Source organism: Aptenodytes patagonicus, chromosome 7 (genome assembly GCF_965638725.1).
Source record: "Aptenodytes patagonicus chromosome 7, bAptPat1.pri.cur, whole genome shotgun sequence".
Taxonomy (NCBI): Eukaryota; Metazoa; Chordata; class Aves; order Sphenisciformes; family Spheniscidae; genus Aptenodytes; species Aptenodytes patagonicus.
The window spans coordinates 39,611,489-39,634,250 of NC_134955.1; the positions used below are offsets into that span (position 1 = coordinate 39,611,489).

Here is a 22,762-nt window from a genome sequence, read left to right on the forward strand (position 1 = left end):
CCACGTTTAAGCCTGAAAAAAGAGATGGCAGCAAAGTCAGTTCATATTTGATACGATCCTTCTGCAAGTAGCCCTCATTTGAATATATGAGATTGCTTCTCTGTGTGTAGAAGAATTCTGCCTTTATAGTTTTATTCCCACAGGGCAATTAAAATTGCTTTTGCTTTGATAAAAATTTATCAATAAAATTAGATGGCCAAAAGAAAACAATAACAATTTGAGAATAAGCATTTCATAGCAAACTGAAAGCAAACAAACACAGAAGTTCTTTTTAACCTGTACAGCCTTTAGGTAGGACGCTAACTTAAAGCTGTGTTAAGTGTTGTTTGGAATCTGCTTGGACATGAAATCCTTCCACCTAGTTCCCATTACTTCTTTTTTAATTACAGTATTCTTTCTAGAGAAAGTTTTCATCATTACTGTGGAAACTAATTTTTATTCCGTTTTGCTAGAGTGAAATATAATTCTGCTAGAGTGAAATATAAAAATGTCATTTACAAATAATTTATATATTGAATAGACAACTCAAATAATCCAAGGACAGTTTTCTTTTCATCACAGTTAATTTAATGACAAAATCAGGGTTTCCAGTAATGACTCAAGAGAGCAGGTCCCACTTTTTTTTCCCCAGAACGGCACAAAATAATTTCTACATCTTTGAGAACTTTCAAGGAATCGGTTACAATAGATACCAGCAAGTATTACAATTCTGGCATATCATAGCAAAACCTACCTACCTTTAAGATCACTTTTTAGAGAGCACATGTTTGTTAATATTTCACATAATGCACAACTTTTGCTAGACACAAAAGTAGCCTTTTAAGACAGAGTTTGCAGTACAGTAGTCAAGTCTAACAATACATCATTTTTATTCTTTGCAGAACTTAAAAAAGATAAAGAAACTATTGATGTTGTTACAATTTACAAATACATTCTTTCATATGAAACATTAATCTGAATTATAGTATGTGTTATGTACATAACTATCTAATAATACTAGGTTGTATACACTACAAGCTAAGTTCCAGAAGGAAATTGCAATACTGTAAGATTTACCTTTGGATAGACATTTATACACCTCTGATTTTTTTCTAAAAACTACCAAATCTTGTCGTTTAATGAACAGCAAGAACAAAGTAAACACACAAACCGCTTTTCCTTCATTCAATAACACTAGGTTACTTAGAATTCCCATAGTAAATGGCTTCTGATGGTTGGATAAAAGTCCTGAGTTATGATACATAACACAATACACTTAACTGAAGGATATAAAAAAAATGCTGAAAAACTGTCAGTGGGACTAAAGTAATGTTTTAGAACAGTTCAACTCACAGCAGGTCTGGAACTTAGCAGTGCAACTGTGACCTTGTCCTGTCCAGCTGATATTCATGTAAACACCTGAAAACCTATGCCTTTTTATCTGAATTTAGACAACTAATTTTTTTCAGGTTTATCTGATCTGGGTTTTAGACATTTCTTCTAAATTATTGACAAGCTTAGACGACCAGCTAGATGGCAGCAGTTCAAAACCTATTCCTTCCTTAAAAGAAAGACTTGTGAGGTTAGCAGCAGAATATCGTTAAAAAAGTAAGAGCGGAAAAGATGATGACAGAAAATAGCTATGTGGTCAAAAATGTACTCCCTGACTGATTTCTAATGCAGCTATTTTTAAAAAACAGCCTAACATTTTGTCTCTAGCAGAAGTTTAATTTCTAATGAAGGACTGTTTTCCTGGTTAAATTGCAGAAATACCCATAGTCATTACAATAGGGCTCAGAAAGCCACTGACATTTCCAGGGCAAGCATTAATTGTACGTAGCTCAATGGAGTGTTCAGAACTCATGTCATTAATGAGTCTGTTCTGATTTATAACAGATGTGGCTAAATTCCTTTTCAGTTGACAGTGCTGGACATAGTAACTTTAGAGCTGATGCTAAATAGATCTAAATGATCGTATGGTACTACACAGATGACAAATCTACCCCTTCTCTCAATTCCCAGTGTGAAATTAAATAAAAAGCTTCATACAAAACAGTTTAAATTACAGGAAAAAGAAACAGACGTAAAGTTTGAATGCAATCAGTTAACTAGACAGTGTCCTTAGTTCAAATGAGAATGTTTTCCTAAAGCCAAGCATCTTTTTAAAAAATGGGTATTTGCAAGAGGTTTTCAGTTACTTCAGCTTGCAGTAACTAAAATATTCTCAAATACTACAGAAGCTTTTGTGTCTTTTACAAGCACTGCTCTGAGGATTTCAGACTGTTTAAAGTGTCATTAATAATGCAAAAAATCTTATTCTACATTGAAAATGAAAACTACAGTACATTCATATAAAGCCAGCTTTCTGGCTCTCTGGTAAGATGAGGACAAAAATGAAGAGCAGGCATCTTCAGAAGATGAAGGCTAAGACTTCTGCTAGGATTTCTGCTTCTAGCTTACTGGTTAAAACAAAACAAAAGTGCAGCAGCGTTTTTTTTTTCTTTTTTTCTTCATTCGAGAAGCAATTTAGAACATCTTAAAAACATTAAGAAAACAGCTGTGAAGGAAAAGAGTAACCTACTTATTTTTGTAAGAGAATACAGTGCATATATTGCATATAGTGAATACAGAATGAAGTAGGGAGTCACCCTTTCAGTGATAACATATATTGAAAATTGAGACCCAAACTAGAAGTTATGATTCTAATGTACCAAGACATGCTTTTCGAAAGCCTCTATTTAAAAAAAATCAGACAACTAGCTAACACAAAAGTCATTCTAAATCAGACAAATTTCTGAAGTGTTCCCAAAAATTCTTACTGTAGAATTTATGAAAAACAGATGACTTGGAAAATAGTACATTCTCATTTTCCCAGGCCTTTGCATTCTCATTTAAATAGGTCTTTAGCCACGGAATCACAGGTAAAAAGAAAATGAAATGTTATTTTATACCAGATTGTAAATTCTAGACTGTGTTTGAGGCACAGCTATGTGTGTATAGATGTAAAAATCACTTGTTTCCTCAATTTTGAAACCTCAAGCATATGTTCTGTAGGTTTCATTATACGATTCAAATAATCAATCCGGAAGGGAAAATAGGAATATTCAAAATGCAGCACTGGTAACAGATTTCCCTATGAAATTCAGATATGCACTTCTAAATGCTGGTGATAGCACATGCAAAACTTCCTGCACTGGGTGGAAGAAACAAGTTTTTCTGTTTCCCAGGACAAAGTAGTCTATTCTCCACTATAGTTACAACCCCAGGTGTTTAATTCCAACATTCACATTCTGCTGATGCTACATAAAATGAAGAAAAGTATACCCCTTCTTTGGATTTTATTTCCACACATATGTCCACAACCAGTTAAATAATTTTCTGTACAACTGGGGAAGACTACTACTATTTTAATCCTGATCAGCTTGTCATTTGGTCCAGTTCCCCTGTTTACTTTCACCCCTCTAACAACTGAAATACAGGTAGAAAGTACTGCAGGACTGTGTAGCAATATTACAAAAGAGGAACAAAAGTAAGTCAAAAAGGTAGAAATGCAACACTTTTTCCTGCACAGAAACTGAAAGAATGCATCTCCACTGAACTGGAAGAAAAAAGCACACAGAAGTCTGGATCTCCTGTAAAAGTTGCTGAAGTAGCCTTTTCAGTTTCTCTCGGGAAGATTTCAACTTTGGGCAGTATTTCAGCATTTGTGCTTCATGGCAAGCTGAAAAAAAAAAAGAAAAAATGAATTAAAGAGAGATCACATGTAACGATAGCTATATCAAGCTAATGTGGCTAGTCTGGATCAGAAGAGTTTGTAAACCAAATTCTCCAAAAGATGCCTGAAATCCATAACTTCTTTGCACACAGATATGCAGTCGTTCCCTTTACGGTGACAGATAGGCAAAGTCTCCCTTTGCTATGCTGAGGCGGCAGGATTTATCTGCTTTCATAGCTGTCTTTCCCAATGTTCCATTATATTGCTATCTGTGAGGAGGGCTAGAGCAAGACGCTAGAAACAAAGACATGCTTAAAACAACAGTCGTTTAGACCTAATGATTTGGATTGTTAAATACAATCAGAAATTCTAGACAAGTAATTTAAAACACATGTTCAGCAGCTCTGCCACTACATAACGATGAAAAATTAAGGACTGATTGCCTTTCTACCTCTGTGATTACTGATTATTTCCATTTCAAATAATTCAAAAAAGGACTTAAAACTGGGAATGAGAGGGAGAAGAAAGAGCTAAAGTGAGTTAAATCCTGTATAAAAAGTGTAGACAAACTGACTTTGGCAAACCAAGCAGAGAACTCAATTTTAGGCTCTGTATAATAAAAAATTGGTATCTGTATATAATAGCACGCTAACAAAGCTGAGATGAGTGAACCCTCTAGGAAGTTACCTAGAAACCAGAACTCATAGGGGCAGTTAAAATTTCCTCATTTGCTACCAGTGAAATGCTGACCAATAAATGACTCAAATTTAATTGACATAAGCCTTTGAGCTTATGTCAATTTTATGCCCTTAAGGACTTGAGCATAAATATGCCATTTTAAAAAAATTATTTGTAGAGATATGCTGGAAAGGCATTTCAGCATGAAAGAACTCCAACCAACACTTTTCTTTCTCCCCTCAAACAACAAGATTTTTTTTCAGAAAAACGTGTCTTTAACAGGCAACTCCAACAACAAGTTTTTATTATACAGAATCCATAACTTTGAGCTCCTGTGCAGTCACCAACAAGGGGAAGGAATTTCTTAGAGACAAAGAAAGAAGGTGAAGAAGGTGTCATAAGGAGGATTTGATAGATACCCTGAGCTAAGTTCCAGACTTTACACAACTAAATATAGATATATGCTTTCATTCAACAAACTCTGATAGCCAAAACAGAAGCACTCTGTGAGTGCTATTGTTTCCGGTGCAAATTAAGTGGTGCGTTTTTTGTTTGTTCCTCCCCCCCCGGTGACTAAGGTGTTTTATAAGATGCTAGAAAAGAGTATTCCTATGCCATGCATCTTCCACTGTCTCCATTATGTGTTTTATAACTTAAAATAACCTGATGCATAGCTGAAGTAGAATCATAGAATCATTTAGGTTGGAAAAGACCTTTAAGATCATCAAGTCCAACCGTTAACCTAGCACTGCCAAGTCCACCACTAAACAATGTCCGTAAGTGCCTCATCCACTCGTCTTTTAAATACCTCCAGGGATGGTGACTCAACCACTTCCCTGGGCAGCCTGTTCCAATGCTTGACAACCCTTTCGGTGAAGAAATTTTTTCTAATATCCAATCTAAACCTCCCCTGACGCAACTTGAGGCCATTTCCTCTCGTCCTATCGCTTGTTACTTTGGAAAAGAGACTGACACCCACCTCGCTACAACCTCCTTTCAGGTAGTTGTAGAGAGCAATAAGATCTCACCTGAGCCTCCTTTTCTTCCCTCAGCTGCTCCTCATAAGACTTGTGCTCTACACCCTTCACCAGCTTCATTGCCCTTCTCTGGACACACTCCAGCACCTCGATGTCTTTCTTGTAGTGAGGGGCCCAAAACTGAACACAGTATTCGAGGTGCGGCCTCACCAGTGCTGAGTACAGGGGGACAATCACTTCTCTAGTCCTGCTGGCCACACTATTTCTGATACAAGCCAGGATGCTGTTGGCCTTCTTGGCTACCTGGGCACACTGCCGGCTCATGTTCAGCCGGCTGTCAACCAGCACCCCCAGGTCCTTTTCCGACAGGCAGCTTTCCAGCCACTCTTCCCCAAGCCTGTAGCGCTGCATGGGGTTGTTGTGACCCAAGTGCAGGACCCGGCACTTGGCCTTGTTGAACCTCATACAATTGGCCTTGACCCTTCGATCCAGCCTGTCCAGGTCCCCCTGCAGAGCCTTCCTACCCTCAAGCAGATCAACACTCCTGCCCAACTTGGTGTCGTCTGCAAACTTACTGAGGGTGCACTCGATCCCCTCATCCAGATCATTGATAAAGTTATTAATCAGAACTGGCCCCAACACTGAGCCCTGGGGAACACCACTTGTGACTGGCTGCCAACTGGATTTAGCTCCATTCACCACCATTCTTTGGGCCCGGCCATCCAGCCAGTTTTTTACCCAGTGAAGAGTACGCCCGTCCAAGCCATGAGCAGCCAGTTTCTCCAGGAGAAAGCTGTGGGATACGGTGTCAAAGACTTTACTAAAGTCCAGGTAAACAACATCCACAGCCTTTGCCTCCTCCACGAAGCGGGTCACCTAGTCATAGAAGGAGATCAGGTTAGTCAAGCAGGACCTGCCTTTCATAAACCCATGCTGACTGGGCCTGATTGTCTGGTTGCCCTGTACGTGCCATGTGATGGCACTCAAGATGATCTGCTCCATAACCTTCCCCAGCACCAAGGTCAGACTGACAGGCCTGTAGTTCGCCAGATCCTCTTTCCGGCCCTTCTTGTAGATGGGCGTCACATTTGCTAACCTCCAGTCAGCTGGGACCTCCCCGGTTAGCCAGGAGGAGGCTGGCCATTTATGCTGATAAATGATTGAAAGTGGCTCAGTGAGCACTTCTGCCAGCTCCCTCAGTACCCTTGGGTGGATCCCATCCGGCCCCATAGACTTGTATGTGTGTAAGTGGTGTAGCAGGTCACTAACCATTTCCCCTTGGATTATGGGGGCTTCATTCTGCTCCCCGTCCCTGCCTTCCAGCTCAGGGGGCTGGGTACCCTGAGAACAACTGGTCTTACTATTAAAGACTGAGGCAAAGAAGGCATCAAGTACCTCAGCCTTTTCCTCATCCTTTGTTACTATGTTTCTCACCACATCCAATAAAGGGTGGAGATTCTCCTTAGCCCTCCTTTTGTTGCTAATGTATTTATAGAAACATTTTTTATTGTCTCTTATGGCAGTAGCCAGATTAAGTTCTAGTCGGGCTTTGCCCCTTCTAATTTTCTCCCTGCATAACCTCACAATGGTAGGTTATATAGTCCTCCTGAGCTGCCTGCCCCTTCTTCCAAAGGTCATAAAGTTTCCTTTTTTCCCCTGAGTTCCAGCCAAAGCTCTCTGTTCAGCCAGGCTGGTCTTCTTCCCCACCGGCTTGTCTTTTGGCACATGGGGACAGCCTGCTCCTGCACCTTTAAGATTTCCTTCTTGAGGAATGTCCAGCCTTCCTGGACTCCTTTGCCCTTCAGGACTGCCTCCCAAGGGACACTCTCAACCAGGCTCCTAAACAGGCCAAAGCCTGCCCTCTGAAAGCCCAAGGTAGCAGTTCTGCTGACCCCCCTTCTTACTTCTCCAAGAACTGAAAGCTCCGTCATTTTGTGATCATAGAACCATAGAATAGTTTGGGTTGGAAGGGACCTCTAAAGGTCATCTAGTCCAACCCCCCTGCCGTGGGCAGGGACATCTTCAACTAGATCAGGTTGCTCAGAGACCCGTCCAGCCTGACCTGGAATGTTGCCAGGGATGGGGCATCCACCACTGCCCAGGGCAACCTGGGCCAGGGTTTCACCACCCTCAGCATAAAAAATGTCTTCCTTAGATCTAGTCTAAATCTACCTCCCTTTAGTTTAAAGCCATTCCCCCTTGTCCTGTCGCAACAGGCCCTGCTAAAAAGTTTGCCACCATCTGTCTTATAAGCCCCCTTTAAGTACTGATAGGCTGCAATAAGGTCTCCCCAGAGCCTTCTCTTCTCTAGGCTGAACAACCCCAAGTCTCTCAGCCCTTCTTCATAGCAGAGGTGTTCCATCCCCCTGATCATTTTCGTGGCCCTCTTCTGGACCCGCTCCAACAGGTCCATGTCTTTCTTATGCTGAGGGCTCCAGAGCTGGACGCAGTACTCCAGGTGGGGTCTCACCAGAGCCGAGTAGAGGGGCAGAATCACCTCCCTCAACCTGCTGGCCACGCTGCTTCTAATGCAGCCCAGGATACAAATGGCCTTCTGGGCTGCGAGCGCACATTGCTGGCTCATGTCCTGCTTTTCGTCCACCAGTACCCCCAAGTCCTTCTCGGCAGGGCTGCTCTCAATCCCTTCATCCTCCAGCCTGTATTGATCCCAGGGGTTGCCCTGACCCAGGTGCAGGACCTTGCACTTGGCCTTGTTGAACCTCATGAGGTTCACACAGGCCCACTTCTCCAGCTTGTCCAGGTCCCTCTGGATGGCATCCCATCCTTCTGGTGTGTCGACCGCACCACTCTATGTGATATCTATGCCCAAGGCAGCCTCCACCCATCACATCACCCGCAAGTCCTTCTCTGTTTGCAAACAACAGGTCCAGCAGGGCGCCTTCCCTAGTTGGCTCACTCACCAGCTGTGTCAGGAAGTTATCTATCTTCCACACACTCCAGGAACCTCCTAGGCTGTTTCCTGTCTGCTGTATTGTCTTTCCAGCAGACATCTGGTAAGTTGAAGTCCCCCACGAGAACAAGGGCTAGCAGTTGTGAGACTTCTCCCAGCTGCTTATAGAATATTTCATCTGCCTATTCATCCTGGTTGGGTGGTCTATAACAGACTCCCACCATGATATCTGCCTTGTTGGCCTTCCCCCCGATTCTTACCCATAAACACTCAACCCTATCATCACCATCATTAAGCTCTAGACAGTCAAAATACTCCCTAACGTACAGAGCTACCCCACCGCCTCTCCTTCCTTGCCTATCCCTTCTGAAGAGTTTATAGCCATCCATTGCAGCACTCCAGTTGTGCGAGTCATCCCACCATGTTTCCGTGATGGCAACTATAGTTTTCCAGCTGCATAACAGCTTCCAACTCCTCCTGTTTGTTGTCCAAGTAATGTCCAGACATACAAATTAAGCTGTAAGAGAAATCTGTACCCAGTCATGATACTATAGTGGTGAAATTAATTATGGGCTGACAAAAATTCAAAGTACTTTTACTGTTTTACTGAAGGCAAGTATAAAGCGACCAAAATGGGAACTCTGCTTTGCTGCACAAAGTGTTCACAAATACTAGTAAGTTAAAATTGGTGCCTTTCCCTTCACTGTCACTGTTTTGCCAGAAAGTTACAATTTTGTCATTTAAGCAACACTCGGCTGGACTCACTTTTCTGGTTTCACTAGAGTAATATGTTTTCTTTTCTGTACAAACATCTAAGGACTGAGCAGCAGCTGCCCCTCAAAGACTTAACCAGAGGAACATTAACAATAAACCCAGTAAATTAACAATTAACACATAAACATTAACAATAAACACAGTAAATACTGTACTTATTCCTAAATGCTCCACCAAAGCCCCAACAAAACTTGCAAACCAAAGCACACCACCATAAACCAACAGTATCTCTAACCTAATACATTCCTGGGTGGCTGCCCTATGCATTTTTGTGAGACAACAGTAGAGGAATTGCAGGACTACTGCACCTCTAAGATACAATTTAAGACTTGGGGCACCAATACAGAAAAATTTGCAAGAAAAAAGATGTTGTAAACCCCGTTTTACTAAGTTATCCTTATGATCATTAAGATGACAAGTATTCATTTGCGGTTCTCTAAGAACTAAACTATATTTTGTTTTCTTCAAACACAAAGATGGTATTTTCTTGTTAAAAAGACAAAACCCAAGCATCTATTACAAATCCTTAACTATCATCCACTGAAAGACTGTCACACTCCTGTTTCAGGCAGCTGGTAGTTGGGATAGCTTCAAAAGCACGTGGTCTCACACTCATCTGAGGAAGACTGGTAATCTGTAGAACTGGACTGGCAGGAAGGTTTCATAAATCTCAGCCCAGCACACAGTCCAAATGGAGACTAATCTTTTCTATTCTGCATCACTTCGACATTTCCCGCAGAAAATGTTCTCACTTACCGCCACAGAGACATGTAATGACTATGTACAAAATCCTGATTGAGAATTTTCCCATATTTTTTATTTGATTAAAAAAATAAAATACTTGTATTGTGGATGTTTTTAGCTTCTCCACCATTCCTGCTATGTTTCCCTCCAATTTTTGTTTTGAATTATTACATCAGCATTTTGTAAACTTTTATTGCTAAATATGGTACAGCACAGGCTATCAAAGATGGTATTTTTATTATAATACTGCATCCTTTAATCCTGAGATTTTTCAAATAAGATCTTCCTAATAGAACCATTTGAAAAGATTTGTTTCTGTTCACAGCATGTCTTCATCTGTGGAACTGCTGTTCTGCACACGGGGAAGATGAAACGGCAACACACACTAATGAAACCTATTCAAATCTTGATTAAGATTCACAGCGGCCCAACTATCAGAGGCATTTTTCATTTTTGAACTCCCTACCAAGCAGCACTCTGTGCTTTACTCTAAAGCAGCAAACCTTTTGCCCCCTATCCTAGAAGCAGTTGTAGCTGCTGTTTAAGGTTGGTTTTCTAAGTTGGCATAGTTATCATCACGGGGGGGAGGGGGAGGGGGGAAGGTGGTGGTGTTACATGAAAGAGTCCAAGAGCAGGCTCGTACCATACTCAGGCCACTAAGCTGAACCATGCTAATCTAAATGGACCACACAGTAGAAGATTATGCCAGTAAATATTAAAATAAGTGGTTTTGTGACATTTTAAAGACTACATAAAACAGAATAAGACAGAAGCTTGTCTAGAACTGCAAGATATCAATCCAGAATTTCTTGTGTTAATGCAGTAGCCAGGCATTTTTTGGCATAAGCATGATAAAGCCCAACGCGTGTGCTAAGCAGCAAAACTATCAAACTTGCATGCTGAAATGGTTGCTCACGTTCAGAAAACTTTTACCTTGTTCTGAAAAGCATTCTGTCTACTGTGGATGTGTTACACAGCCACCAAATCAAATGCTGTGGATGCCTAGAATTTCTGTCACAGAGATGGAACTCGGCACCATTATGCATATGCAGAAGCAACAGGCAAAATACTATCAATACCTTCCACCAAGAATAGGGAATGTCCATACATTCCTGAGTCGGAACAATTCCTCAAAATCCTCAAAAATATCATTTCCAGACATAAAAAAATACATCTTCAGAAATGGACAGTCACAGACCTATGACTGCTTATCCAAGGGGATTAACAACAATTTCATTATACCGCTGCACGAAGTATGAGGAATAGTACCAAACAGTAGTGGGAAGATGAATTTGAAATATGCTTCAGGAAGGTGAAGAAAGGTAGTTTCAATTCAATTCAAATGCAGCAAACCTCAGATCTATGCACAGAAGAAGTTATAAACCAGAAATCTGCCAAGTGAGGAACAGTCTCAAGGAAAACAGCAAGCTGTTTGTAAACAGTGACCACAATTCTTTCTAGAGCTTCCTCCTCTCAAAATAAAGGAATGTGTGACTTTAACCTACTGAGAGCCTTATCCCACCAAAATCTTACCTTGTGTGCAGTTTCTGCAAACTGCTGAGCACTGTTTTTCAGCTCCTCTGTCTTTTCTTCTGCTCGACCTAGCCTTTCACCACGCTCATTCAAAGCCTGACTTGCCTTCTGTACTGCACTTGTCACACTGTCTGCTGCTGAATGGAGTATGCTGTTTCCTGCAATATCAAAAGAAACTATTAGAACACCCAAATACATGTATGCTTTGTATTAAATATAATTATTTTAATTTATAATGTTCTAGAGCTGATGTGTTATCTGCTAGTTTACCACCTAGCTGCATTTTGGATAATGGGATAAGTTATTGTTTTCTCACTCAAACCATATCATTAGCAAATTATAAACAAGTACCACATGGCAACATAATACTTGGGGAATGTAAGGAAGCAGTGGGCATAACTTAGCTATGTATTATTTTTTAAGCCTTATGCTCATACATAATTTCAGGAAGCTATTCTACTAAATCAACGAAACTGTTCACAAGTGCACACAGCTTCTTCACAACACTCTCATGTTAATATAGAATAACTTTCTTTGGAAGTTACACTATTTCCCTAGAGAATAAATGATTGACACCGCAGGACACGTCTGTATGAATTCACCATTTTTTTCCATATTATAATTATTATAATAATATTTCATTTACAAGTGCACCCCAAACACTATTACTACAGTTATTTTATGCTGCTCTGATCTATCTACCTTTGACCCTTCTCCACATGGAGCACCAGCCATGTTTCATGTGACAACATACTTTATTTAAACCTTAGTATTTAAAGTCCCAGCAAGGCTCAATATCTTTTAAGCCTTTAGCTTTACCATCCAAATCAACTTAACAGTTTTTCTGTTTCTTCTCTGGCATGCAATGTAGTAGTTTCTTCAAGTTTTCAACTGAACTGCATTTCTCCTCTACATTTATCCCACTTAAATGCTCGCTCTTTTCAGTACTCCTTTCTATACTGCTTCTCAACAGAAGGGATTATCCTCTTTTCTGGAATGAGCTGCTGATGAATGTTTATAATATGAACCACAGTACAAACTGAAAACTCTTCAGAGGAAGTTACACATTATCAGTACAAACTGGTATGTATTAAAAAACCTGTAGGACAAAATTGTCCTATCATTTAACCTTTTCAGCAAAAGGACTAGTAAAAATTCAGCTTTTCGCAATACAGTAGTCCCTCGGTGTCTTCCACAAGCTTTAAAACTTAATTCCCTTACAGGGAATTTGTTATCTAGGAATTTGTTGTCTAGATATATTCGAAGGCACTGCGAGAGCCAGAAAGCCAATACAGATAGAGTATTAACCACTAGGCACGCTGTCGCTGCCAGTTTTCTAAACTGCCCCAAATATTACAATCGCACAGGGCCTTTTTTCACAGCATTAAAACCAAATATGTAACACTTTTAAATGAATTATGCTGGTAAAGGTATGAAACTAGTTCAACACACGAAGCTGAACCGAGCACTACAGCAAATCTGCTGTTATAACAAAGTCTGCTGTTCTTACAGACATACAAAGACAAGTGAAAATAAACACAAACCTACTGCTTTTATCGTTAATCTGAAAAGCGTCTACGTAAAAATATTGCCAGGTTAAAAAATAAAACCCAAACATTAATTTGAAGGGTTATTTTGCTATTAGTTTCATAAGGAAAAAGAAGAACAAAAGACCCACTCAGACTCATTTTACAGATAATACTCCTTTCCTTAGAAACAGCAAACAAACAATGAAGACCGAAACTGAAGGTTGCCCCAGGTAGCCTGTGGAACAGCAGTACAAGCTGCACGTATAGGAACTCTTGAGATAAAAAATTGCCTTAAAATTTTATTAAACTAAAACACAATTAGTATCAAACTATGGAGGTGGGGGAGGGACCCAAGAACCTACACACAGTGACTCACATATGATGAGCCAATATTAGAAATACCAAGCGAAGAGTACCCTGGCCTCCTGTATACCAATGTTGTTACATTTTTCACATTAGTAATTAAAAATAATGGCTGTATAGGATGTGGAACAGCTACAGGTTTGGTTTTTTTTTATTGTTGCATGGAACAGAGAGGCTGCATTTAGAAAAGGAAAGTCACAATTGGCATTAATGTTGAAGAGATGAATATCTGAGAATACCGTGAGTTGGAATTTGCAGACACAGAAATGAAACTTTATCTTTTCAAGTGCTCTCTCTTCAGACACTGAGAAGTCTGATAATAAAACCAAACTTTAAATATCGTACACTTTCTTGCTTCAAGATTCTTCAGTCAATTGTTATTTTGTTCATAATTTGCTCATTTAAAGCCAGTTCCTAGGAGATTATTTTGGCTTCTGTTCAGGTAGCTTTTCCAATAAACACAGGTACTGGGCAACACCGCATGGGAAATAGTTTCCCTTTTTTGGTGGTGTAATCTAAAGGCTTTAACCTCTTGTATAAATCAGTGCTAGTTTTCTAGGATAAGAGTTTTAAAAGCTAACACTGGATTAACTCTGTTGTTGCTTTACAAAATCACAAAGCTTCTGCTGAATTCAAGGGAAGCAGGGTACATGGAGAACTTTATAAAACTAAGCATCTTCGGAAGTCTTAAAATGTGCTGGGGAGTAGAAGTTGACACATTGTTGACCTTCCGTCAATGTCATTAGGAAATTGCAGAACAAAAATATTCTGTATTTCCTATACTCCTGAATGTATCAGGATTTGTGGCCAAAGATTGATATCTATTTCTCCACATTGTTTTCAGCAGAGAAGAACGAACTTGGAAGTTTGGCACAATGATAGTAATTGTTTTTCTCTCTAGCTAATACAATATTGTGTTCTCTCCAGGTAAGATCTGCTATATTTTTCTATGGGCAGTGACTTGCAGAAGCTGCTATTCTGAGACTGTTTTGGAGAACTACTTTTGGATAATCTTTTCCAATGGAATGTCAGTAAAACAGTAAAAAAAAAAATCCACTGTAATCTATGAGCATCACAGAAACCCATGTGTCAGTAGTCTATTGAATTTCATCAGTGTATTTCTAGAGCATGTGTAGGTGGTTGCTGGTATGACTGACTATGCCTCGTCCTTATATTAGTATCACTGCAAGAATAGCAACACTTGTACTGGATGTATTGGAGAATCATTCCTATGAACAAATCACCTGCAACCTGCAAAATTGTTAAGCTGTTCTTCAGGAGATAACTACTGTGATTCAAGATCTCCCGAGAAGTTTGTTCCATGACTGAACAACAAAACTGCCTTAACTGTACCCACTTAGGTGTAAACTTAGGCCAGCCAGCTGCACTGAGCCACTGAAGAAAAACCTGAAGAAATGTGACAGTCAACATCTCTTTCCTAGAATGTGGAAAGACTGTTTTCCATCTTTGCTTAGTTTTTACCAAAGACATGACAACTACTGTTAACCACCTTTTTTTTTTCTTTCTTCTTTCTCTCTGAAGAGTCTGAGGGATTTCAGGACTTCTCATCTACTAGGTTAGAGACACAAGCTCCTCAATGGAAGACTTTCAACAGCTTTTCACATACATCTTCTCAGGAAAGAGATTTCATAACACTTGTAAGATGCGATAAACACCACCAAAATATGGGTATGGGTCAGCTGATGTTCTGAGCTGTTTTTAGAAGGAAAGAACTCGCATTGTTCCCCAGATGTTCAATTCAAAGGGCCTGTGATCTCAAATTTTGCATGGCTACAGTCTTCACTGTGACCAGAAAGAGTCGCATGCTTGTGTTGCTGCTTTTTCTAAGGTATACAGTCTCTATTACGGGCAAGCACACAGCTTTTCTCTATCTAACAGTATTTGCAGACTCACTGAGTAAGTGGAGCAAGTACTGCCAGATAACATGGGGAAAATATGTATTTATACTGTTTAATATAAAATATTAGGTTAATATTAATTTCTAGTATCAACAAAACATGTACGTTTAGGCCAACTTCAGTTTGAAACTAAACAAATCAAGCTTAATTCAGTGGGTTTCTTCAGTTTAATTTTGCTATATATAAAAGCACAGAAACATAGTGCTAATTTATTTTCAGTTACTCAAACAAGCGGCTTAATAAGGTCACTTCTAATAGAGCTTTTTCTTTGGTAATACTTTTCATCTTATTATCTGACATTGTCTACCCAGAGGAAAGGAACATGCAAATTTCTAAATCGATCAATAGCTACACAGCTTGGTAATCCAATTTGCTAAACAAATTATACATTTTATGTTGAATTTGCTGTAGTGAAATATAAACTACTGGAATTAAACTCCCCTCTCCCCTTAGAAAGTTCAATTAGTGATCTGTATAATTATACATAATGTTATTTGGGCCCAAAGGCGCAGAAATAGCAGAAGGACAGTGACCCTTGGGTGAGTGTTTTAGACCTGTGATCCTAGCAGTGTTATTTGCTTATGGACATAAACACTGAAGAAATAACACTGCAGGAAGCACCGCAGCTCCTCTCAGACTCATTTTTAAATTTTTGGTTCTTATGATCACAAGCTATATCAGAGGGTCTCGCAGCCCATGAAATCAGGTGGCATTGCTTTAGGCCTTTTAGCATGCACAAGAGAAAAATACATCCTTAACCCATCACACCTAGTACCTGAAAGATACAGAGATACTATCATCAATCAGCATGGGAACCGGTCTATTTGTTAAAGAAACTAATTTGTCTCTGGAGATACCATTATTTAGTTTGCATGATTTGTTTTATCACACATTCATAAAAGGTTCATTGCATTCTCTATTAGCCATATCGAATGTATTTCAGTTCAATGCAGGGATTTATCTGTACATTAATGATAAGACTCTACAGCGAGTGATTTGTAAATGCAAGCATTCACTTTTTAATTGTATATGCATTAATACAGCATTTAGCAACTACCTTCTGAGAAGGAAATAAATGCAATTAGCTACGATAATTAAGAAGTTCCGTCTGTCACATGAAAACTTTTTATTTAAACAAAACAGGTATTTATGGTTCCCATTGAACTGCATAAAACTGGACCTGTGTCACCGAGTAAAAGTTAAAAGCATAATGACAATCAGTTCAAATTCACTAATAAGACCACCTCTATCACAACATAATTATTCTATATGCCTACACATGCTATTTACACTCAGATATACTGGTGCCACTAAAAGTGCAACAAAAGTTTGGATACATTGATTGTAAATACAAAGAATGGCTTTTTGTTAATAGGCAGTTTACAAAACACACTATTTTGTGCTTTGTTAACTGCCTATGGACTCATCACTTAAGAACCAAAAGCATTGAACAATTAAAATATCAATACAAAACTAAAGGACTCTAGGGAGATAAGAAAGGTGCTGAACAGTTAAGAATGAACATATCCTTGTGAAAGAAGGAAGCATCACAGAGATGCTTTTTGTAAGTGGGAAAGTGGTCTGAAGAAGGGAAGAGCCTATATAGTACAGCATTATTTCTCCTCCCAAGTTACTTCAAAATACTTCCTGAAAATGTTTAAATTGACAAAAGCCAAATATAAAAAAAAAAACCAAACCACTAAGAGGGGAAGAGATGAATATAAATTTTGGGTTTCCTGACAAAGAATAGTGAAAGAAACCTTAAGACTGTATTTCTAATTATAGCTAGGAATTAAGATTACTTTCCAGTTTACCTCATTACTCTTCAAAAATGGAGGTGACAAAGACAGCATATAGCTTCAAAACAGAATTTTGAAAATAAATCACCTTTTTAATTTCCATCTAAAATTAATAATGATCCTTTTGACTTATACAACAGACCAGGTTTAAATTCTTTGCTTAGTTATAGCAGTTTTCTAACCCTTCATACCAATGATTATTATTAGAATCCATACACATTTATTTATAATTTAATCAAATTTTATATAATTACAAAGAAAAAAAAAACAGTTTGCTAATATTTTGATCTTGTGTTCGCAGGTTCCAAATCTCTTACCTGCAAGTAAGAGGTTTTCCCCTACCTAAGCATGGGAAAAATCCTCGAGATAAACAGTAATTTCAGGTCAAGTATTTCTGTGATTTTTAAAGATAATAAATCTATTTTTAAAGGAACTTCAGAAATATAATAAAGTTAATTTTTCCCTTAAAGAATCACAGTTAATTTCTTAGGCCTCTCTTAGCATTTCAGCCTGTCATCCAGGCTGTTAAACAGCATGGGCCTTGGTGCTGACTTAAAAGGAATGCCAATAGTAACTGGCTACCATTTGGACTTTGAACTGCTGACCATTAGCCTTGACGTCCACCCACCTTGTTGTCCACCTATCCAGTCTGTATTTCCCCAGCTTTGCTATGACGATGCTAGAGGAGACAGCGTTGAATGCCTTGCTGAAGTCAAGGAAAATGACATTTGCTGCTCTCCCTTCATCCACCAAGCCAGTCACTTCATCACAGAAGACAAGCTGGTTGGGAACAATTTGCTTTTAACAAATCTCTGGTGCCAGCACTCCTTGCCCTCTGTGTGTCTAGAAAGGTTTTTCCCAAGGGTTTGCTCAAAGGACTTACAAGCCTTACAAAGGTAAAAAATGTATTTCAAGTTAACTAGCAATTGAAGTTTTCAGCACAGAATTATTACCTGGTTCAAATAGTTGTTAAATACCAAAGCTTCTCTATGGATACAAATAGAATTCAAACTCATGAAAACCTCATTTAATCTTCAGTCCTTAACATAATATGGCTATTCATGTTGGATGTTGTCTTAGTTGTCAACGTCGGGCATTAATTTTCAAATTCCAGGCTTGACAAAAATTACTACAGTCATTTGCATGTCTCAAAGTAGAAGTGGTTTGTTTTTTGTTTTTTTTTTTTCCTTTTTGAATTGTCAAACCTTTTTTATCCACCTCCATCTCGGTTTTCATAAAGGGTTTTGAAAAACACCTACCCATAATTACTGCACAGCAAAGTTCTACAGTATTTCCTTGATACTAAACTCATTCACTACTTCTTTAAAAAGTTTTAATAGACTGGAGAAAAAAAATTTGGCAAATGTACTAGTATGGCAGCTCATACCAGTCACAATGAGACTTTTTTTTTTTTAGCCTAATGTCCTTTTGTGTCTTTTTGTCAGTGAAAGGCTGCTATTTTAGCATTCTGTTTCTGATAGGTTCTCTCTCTGGCAGAGATCATGTTTGTTATGCTAAACCTGAAGGTACTGTGGCTCAAGCAGCAGGAAACTGAGGGGGAAGAAATCCTCTAGTGTGGGATGCTCTGTGGGAATTTATAGTTGTTCCAGCTGAAGATCTCCACCGGCAGTGCCAATCAACAGCTTACGAGTAACCAGGCTCTGCAGTCTGCAGCCCATGAACACCCCTGATGTAGGCTTCCCTAAACCGCCCCTAAATCTACTAGAGTACAAGCAGCTCCACTGCAAAACTTCTCTCCATGTTCAAGGACGAGAGCTGGGATTTACCCCACAGAAAAACTAAAGTGTTTCTGAACATAGCAGAAATCGGATGATTCCTACAACATTACTTTGGACTCACAACAGCTAGAACAGGTCACAGAAAGTCTCAATCCTGAGTTACAGTTAGCAGTGCTTGCCAATAGAAACACGTCTTATGCTCATATTATTATTTAATTTTATTTTAATTTTAATCAATCTAGCTACAGATAGGAACTGTATTGAAGCCAGCTGTTTGATCTCCTTCAGACTACCATGCTTTAACCTGTTTAAATGCTGTAAACCTTCCCTTTAGGATGTATATTCCTCCCTCTCCCCAAAAGCATTGGAAATTGGTAATTTTGTTTGGCAAATAATGAATTAAGGTGATCACTGCTGTCAAAGACAAAATACTAGGTTAAATAGATTTTGGTCTGATCTGGTTTGAATGTTCATTATGTTCCAAGAAAACTCCTAAAGATGTTGTTTAACAAAAACTGATGGACATGTAAGAAAACCACAAGAATCAGCAGATCCTTTCAAAAAAATTTTAGCGCAAGGTAAATATATAGTGATACTTATCTAGTATATTTTCCAAGTCTCCAACTATTTGTGGCTTTGGGGATTTCATGAAAGTATCTTTGCACATATAATCTTGATTCAACTTTTTTCATAAACTTCTCTAAGAAAAGAACCGACCCCACTTTTAGCTGGCCAAATAATATTCTCTCTAAACATACCAAATACATGCATCTGCATGATCTCTGCTGTTTAACTCCCCTATTTCAACATATCCTAACCAGAACCACACAAATTAAAGAAAATCAAGTAGCATGAAACACAGCAGACCATTAGCTGACCAAAACCTGAAAGCAGCACATAAACAGAATGACTTCTGCAGAGCACAGGGAATAAAATTTAATCAAGTGGAGAAGATGAGGTCTTAAAAAAAACCCCAAAAACCACCTTAATTACCTTAAGGGTTCAACAGTTCAGTATTTTTATTGCTAACAAGCAAGGTATATCCAAATTTCTCAACGTGGCTTGCAAAATCTCAGATTTAGAAAGAGCTGTATTACAAAAAACCAACCCTTTCTATGGTTCTGCAAGAGACTATAAAAATCCCTTCCATGGACAGTTGAGTAGGATAAGCTTTCTTGCCACAGTCGGAAGAAAACGGAAGTATTATCTCTGATGCTAGTGCTCTTATTTTAAATAGTGACATTAAACAACATAGGGGCCATTAGAGTAAAAAAAAGATTTTTCATTGATGAGATCTCTTGATAATGAGAATACCTCCTGATCTACTGAGATTCTCTTCTGTTTTATTCAGTACTCCACAGCAATGGTGTCAAGTAAATTATTCATACTTTTGAACAGTTAAATTAATATAAATGCTTTTATACACACAGATTATTTGTGTTGACTGAAAAGATAAATGGCCTTACAGATACTAAAAGAAAGCTATGTTGCATAGGTGATATGTGAAATAATGTTATCTAAAGCTTTGCAAGTATTACTCTGTTGGGTCACCTAAGTAAGACCAGATTCAAAGGTGGAGAAAAAGGATCAAAAAATATTTTCTCCACAGAAAATCTGACAAAGACCAAGAAAAGGAAGAAAAACCCTGCATCTGAAAAGTGTTTCTTAAGAGTGCCTGCCCTGGGCATGAAGAGACTTATCTGATCAAATTACTGATTCAAATTTCAAACAGAAAAATTCATTTAACACATTTTTGCTTCAATTTATTGTAGAAATTTGTCTCTTATCTTTACTTTGCTCAAAATGTTGTTAATCTTTGAGGGGGACGGATTATGTTGTTACTTTTACTGTATTTTAAGCAAATATCTTCTTACAGATAAATCCTGACAAATTAAAATCAGTATTAAAAAACATTTAATTGTGATAGTTATATGAGCACTAGCTCATATTAATGATAAATAGTTATAGTCAAGATTATTAACCCAGTATATCAAATACGGGCCAAATACACAGAAATTCGCACCTTTGGGAAAAAATTCATATCTAAAGATCCAAGCTGGAAAAGACTTTGTACGTAGTAACTTTGAAAACCTTGCAGGAAGAAAGCTTAATTTATTCTCTAAAAAGGGTAATTTTCTTGGGGATTATAAAACCAATAAAGTCTAAAAATCTTACTGAGCAGTGATATTTGCCCATTACGACAATTATGAGTGAAAGGGGCTTACTCTGGAAAAGTTCTGGAATTCTACAGGATCTCACGAAATGCCACTATTACAGCCGACCTGTCAAGGAGCAGAATGTGCAATTAAAACAAAGAACAGCAGCTATGCACCATGGCAAGCTTCTGTTTGAGAATGAGATGCCAAATCTAAACATTTATCTTAAATGCAGATCCTTTGGGGCCACGAGTGGAGAACTGTGAAAGTTGTGAATACTGAAAAAGCTTGTGAGCTTTGCTGCTTTTCATCAGCTGACTGGTAAAATCACTGGAAATGGGATAACTTCCCTGTGGATTTTTATTGACTTTGATGTCATCCTATAAGGAAAAAGTATGGCTTTTTTGGTTGAAACCTTTCAGCCATTTCTGCCAGTAGGCAAAATCCTGTATTTCCTACATTTCTTCATGACCACAAGCTGAAACATCCAATCAAATTCTATTCAAAACCAGAATATTTTTCTGTAAGGAATATTCAGAAAGAGGAAACAGATTTCATATAGGATAAAAAGACAGTGACTACTATAAAGAGTTACATTTAATATGAAAAAAAATCTGTTTTGAATGAAAGAAGCCTGTGGTGGGCTGACCCTTGTTGGCAGGTAAGCTCCTACCCAGCTGCTTGCTTACCCTCACCTAGTGGGATGGGGGGAAGAGAATCAGAAGGGCAAAAGCGAGAAAACTCAAAGGTTGAGATAAAAACAATTTAATAAGTGTATGTGTGGGGGGAAAAAACAAAAAACAGATGATGCAAAAACAATCACTCACCACCAGCTGCCCAATGCCCAGCCAGTTGCTGAGCAATGGCTACCTTGGGAAAAGGTAGCACCCCCCCTCCAGTTCTTATTGCTGAGCATGCTGTTACATGGCATGGAGTATCTCCTTGGTCAACTTGGGTCAGCTTCCCTGGTTGTGTCCCCTCCCAGCCTACTCGCTGGGGGCACACAGAATGAGAAACCGAGAAGGCCTTGACACTGTGTAAGCACTGCTCACCTGAAACACTGGTGTGTTATCAACACAGTTTTGGTCACAAATCTAAAATACAGCACTATACTGGCTGCTATGAAGAAAATGAGCTCCATCGCAGCCAAAACCAATACAAAGCCTAATTCACCTTTTCCCTGTCAAGGCAATCCAAAGGGTTTATGCATCTCCAGATGCGATTTTTTTGTTGTTTTGTTTTGTTTCAAATTCAATTCATCAAAGTATTGACATTTCTTTTAGGGTGGGTGCGAGAATCAGGTAGCGACATGCCCTGAAGATGAAACACAGGATTTTTCTAAACAAAGGTACTGCTTACAGTCGCTGTGTCAATACTATTGATTGAGCTTCTGATTAAGTAGTGTAAATTATTATTGAGAAACATAATGCACTAACCTGCTACAATGGAAGCATGGAACACAGTGTATTTGTCAACAGATTCACACTTCTAAATCAGGTAGGTGACTTTGAAAATTCTGTGTTTGCTACAAACTCAATCTGTACATTTACAAAAAACTATTTAAGTGGCATATTCAAAACCACCAACTTCCGTTACCACATAGGCTGAAATAAAGTTGTAGCTCATGAGTGAGAAGGAAGAAGACTGAGTGAGAACTGGTCAAGGTCAGGATGGAGTCAGTCAAGAGCAATGGTTTGAACTCATCAAACAAAAAACGCAGTGTCTGGCCGGAGACCGACTGGCTGTGCAAGAGCAGCTGCCCTCAGGGAGAACGTAGTCTGGTAACCTGGGAGCTATACATTTAAGAGCAATCTTCTAGCAACATCCCAGTCACCCAGGACTGGTATGAGTATGTTTATGTCTGAATGTTTTCTCTGCTAATTGTGCACATTTCTTCCATCTGTTTCGATCAGCTACTGTCAATAATAAAAATCAACTTGAATGTA

The 22,762-nt window shown here is 38.7% G+C and overlaps 1 protein-coding gene across 2 annotated transcripts in view; it reads right to left on the minus strand.

Annotated features, from left to right (window-relative positions):
- Positions 1-543: 543 nt before the first annotated feature.
- STXBP6 (syntaxin binding protein 6) overlaps positions 544-22,762 on the minus strand; it is a 146,093-nt gene continuing 123,874 nt past the window's right edge. For both annotated transcript variants that reach the window (XM_076344940.1, XM_076344941.1), the window contains exons 5-6: positions 11,312-11,469; positions 544-3,700 (exon numbers count right to left, since the gene is read on the minus strand). In XM_076344940.1, coding sequence (XP_076201055.1) covers positions 3,677-3,700; positions 11,312-11,469 — 182 coding nt within the window. In that variant the 3' untranslated portion in view covers positions 544-3,676. The remainder of the gene's footprint in view (positions 3,701-11,311; positions 11,470-22,762) is intronic.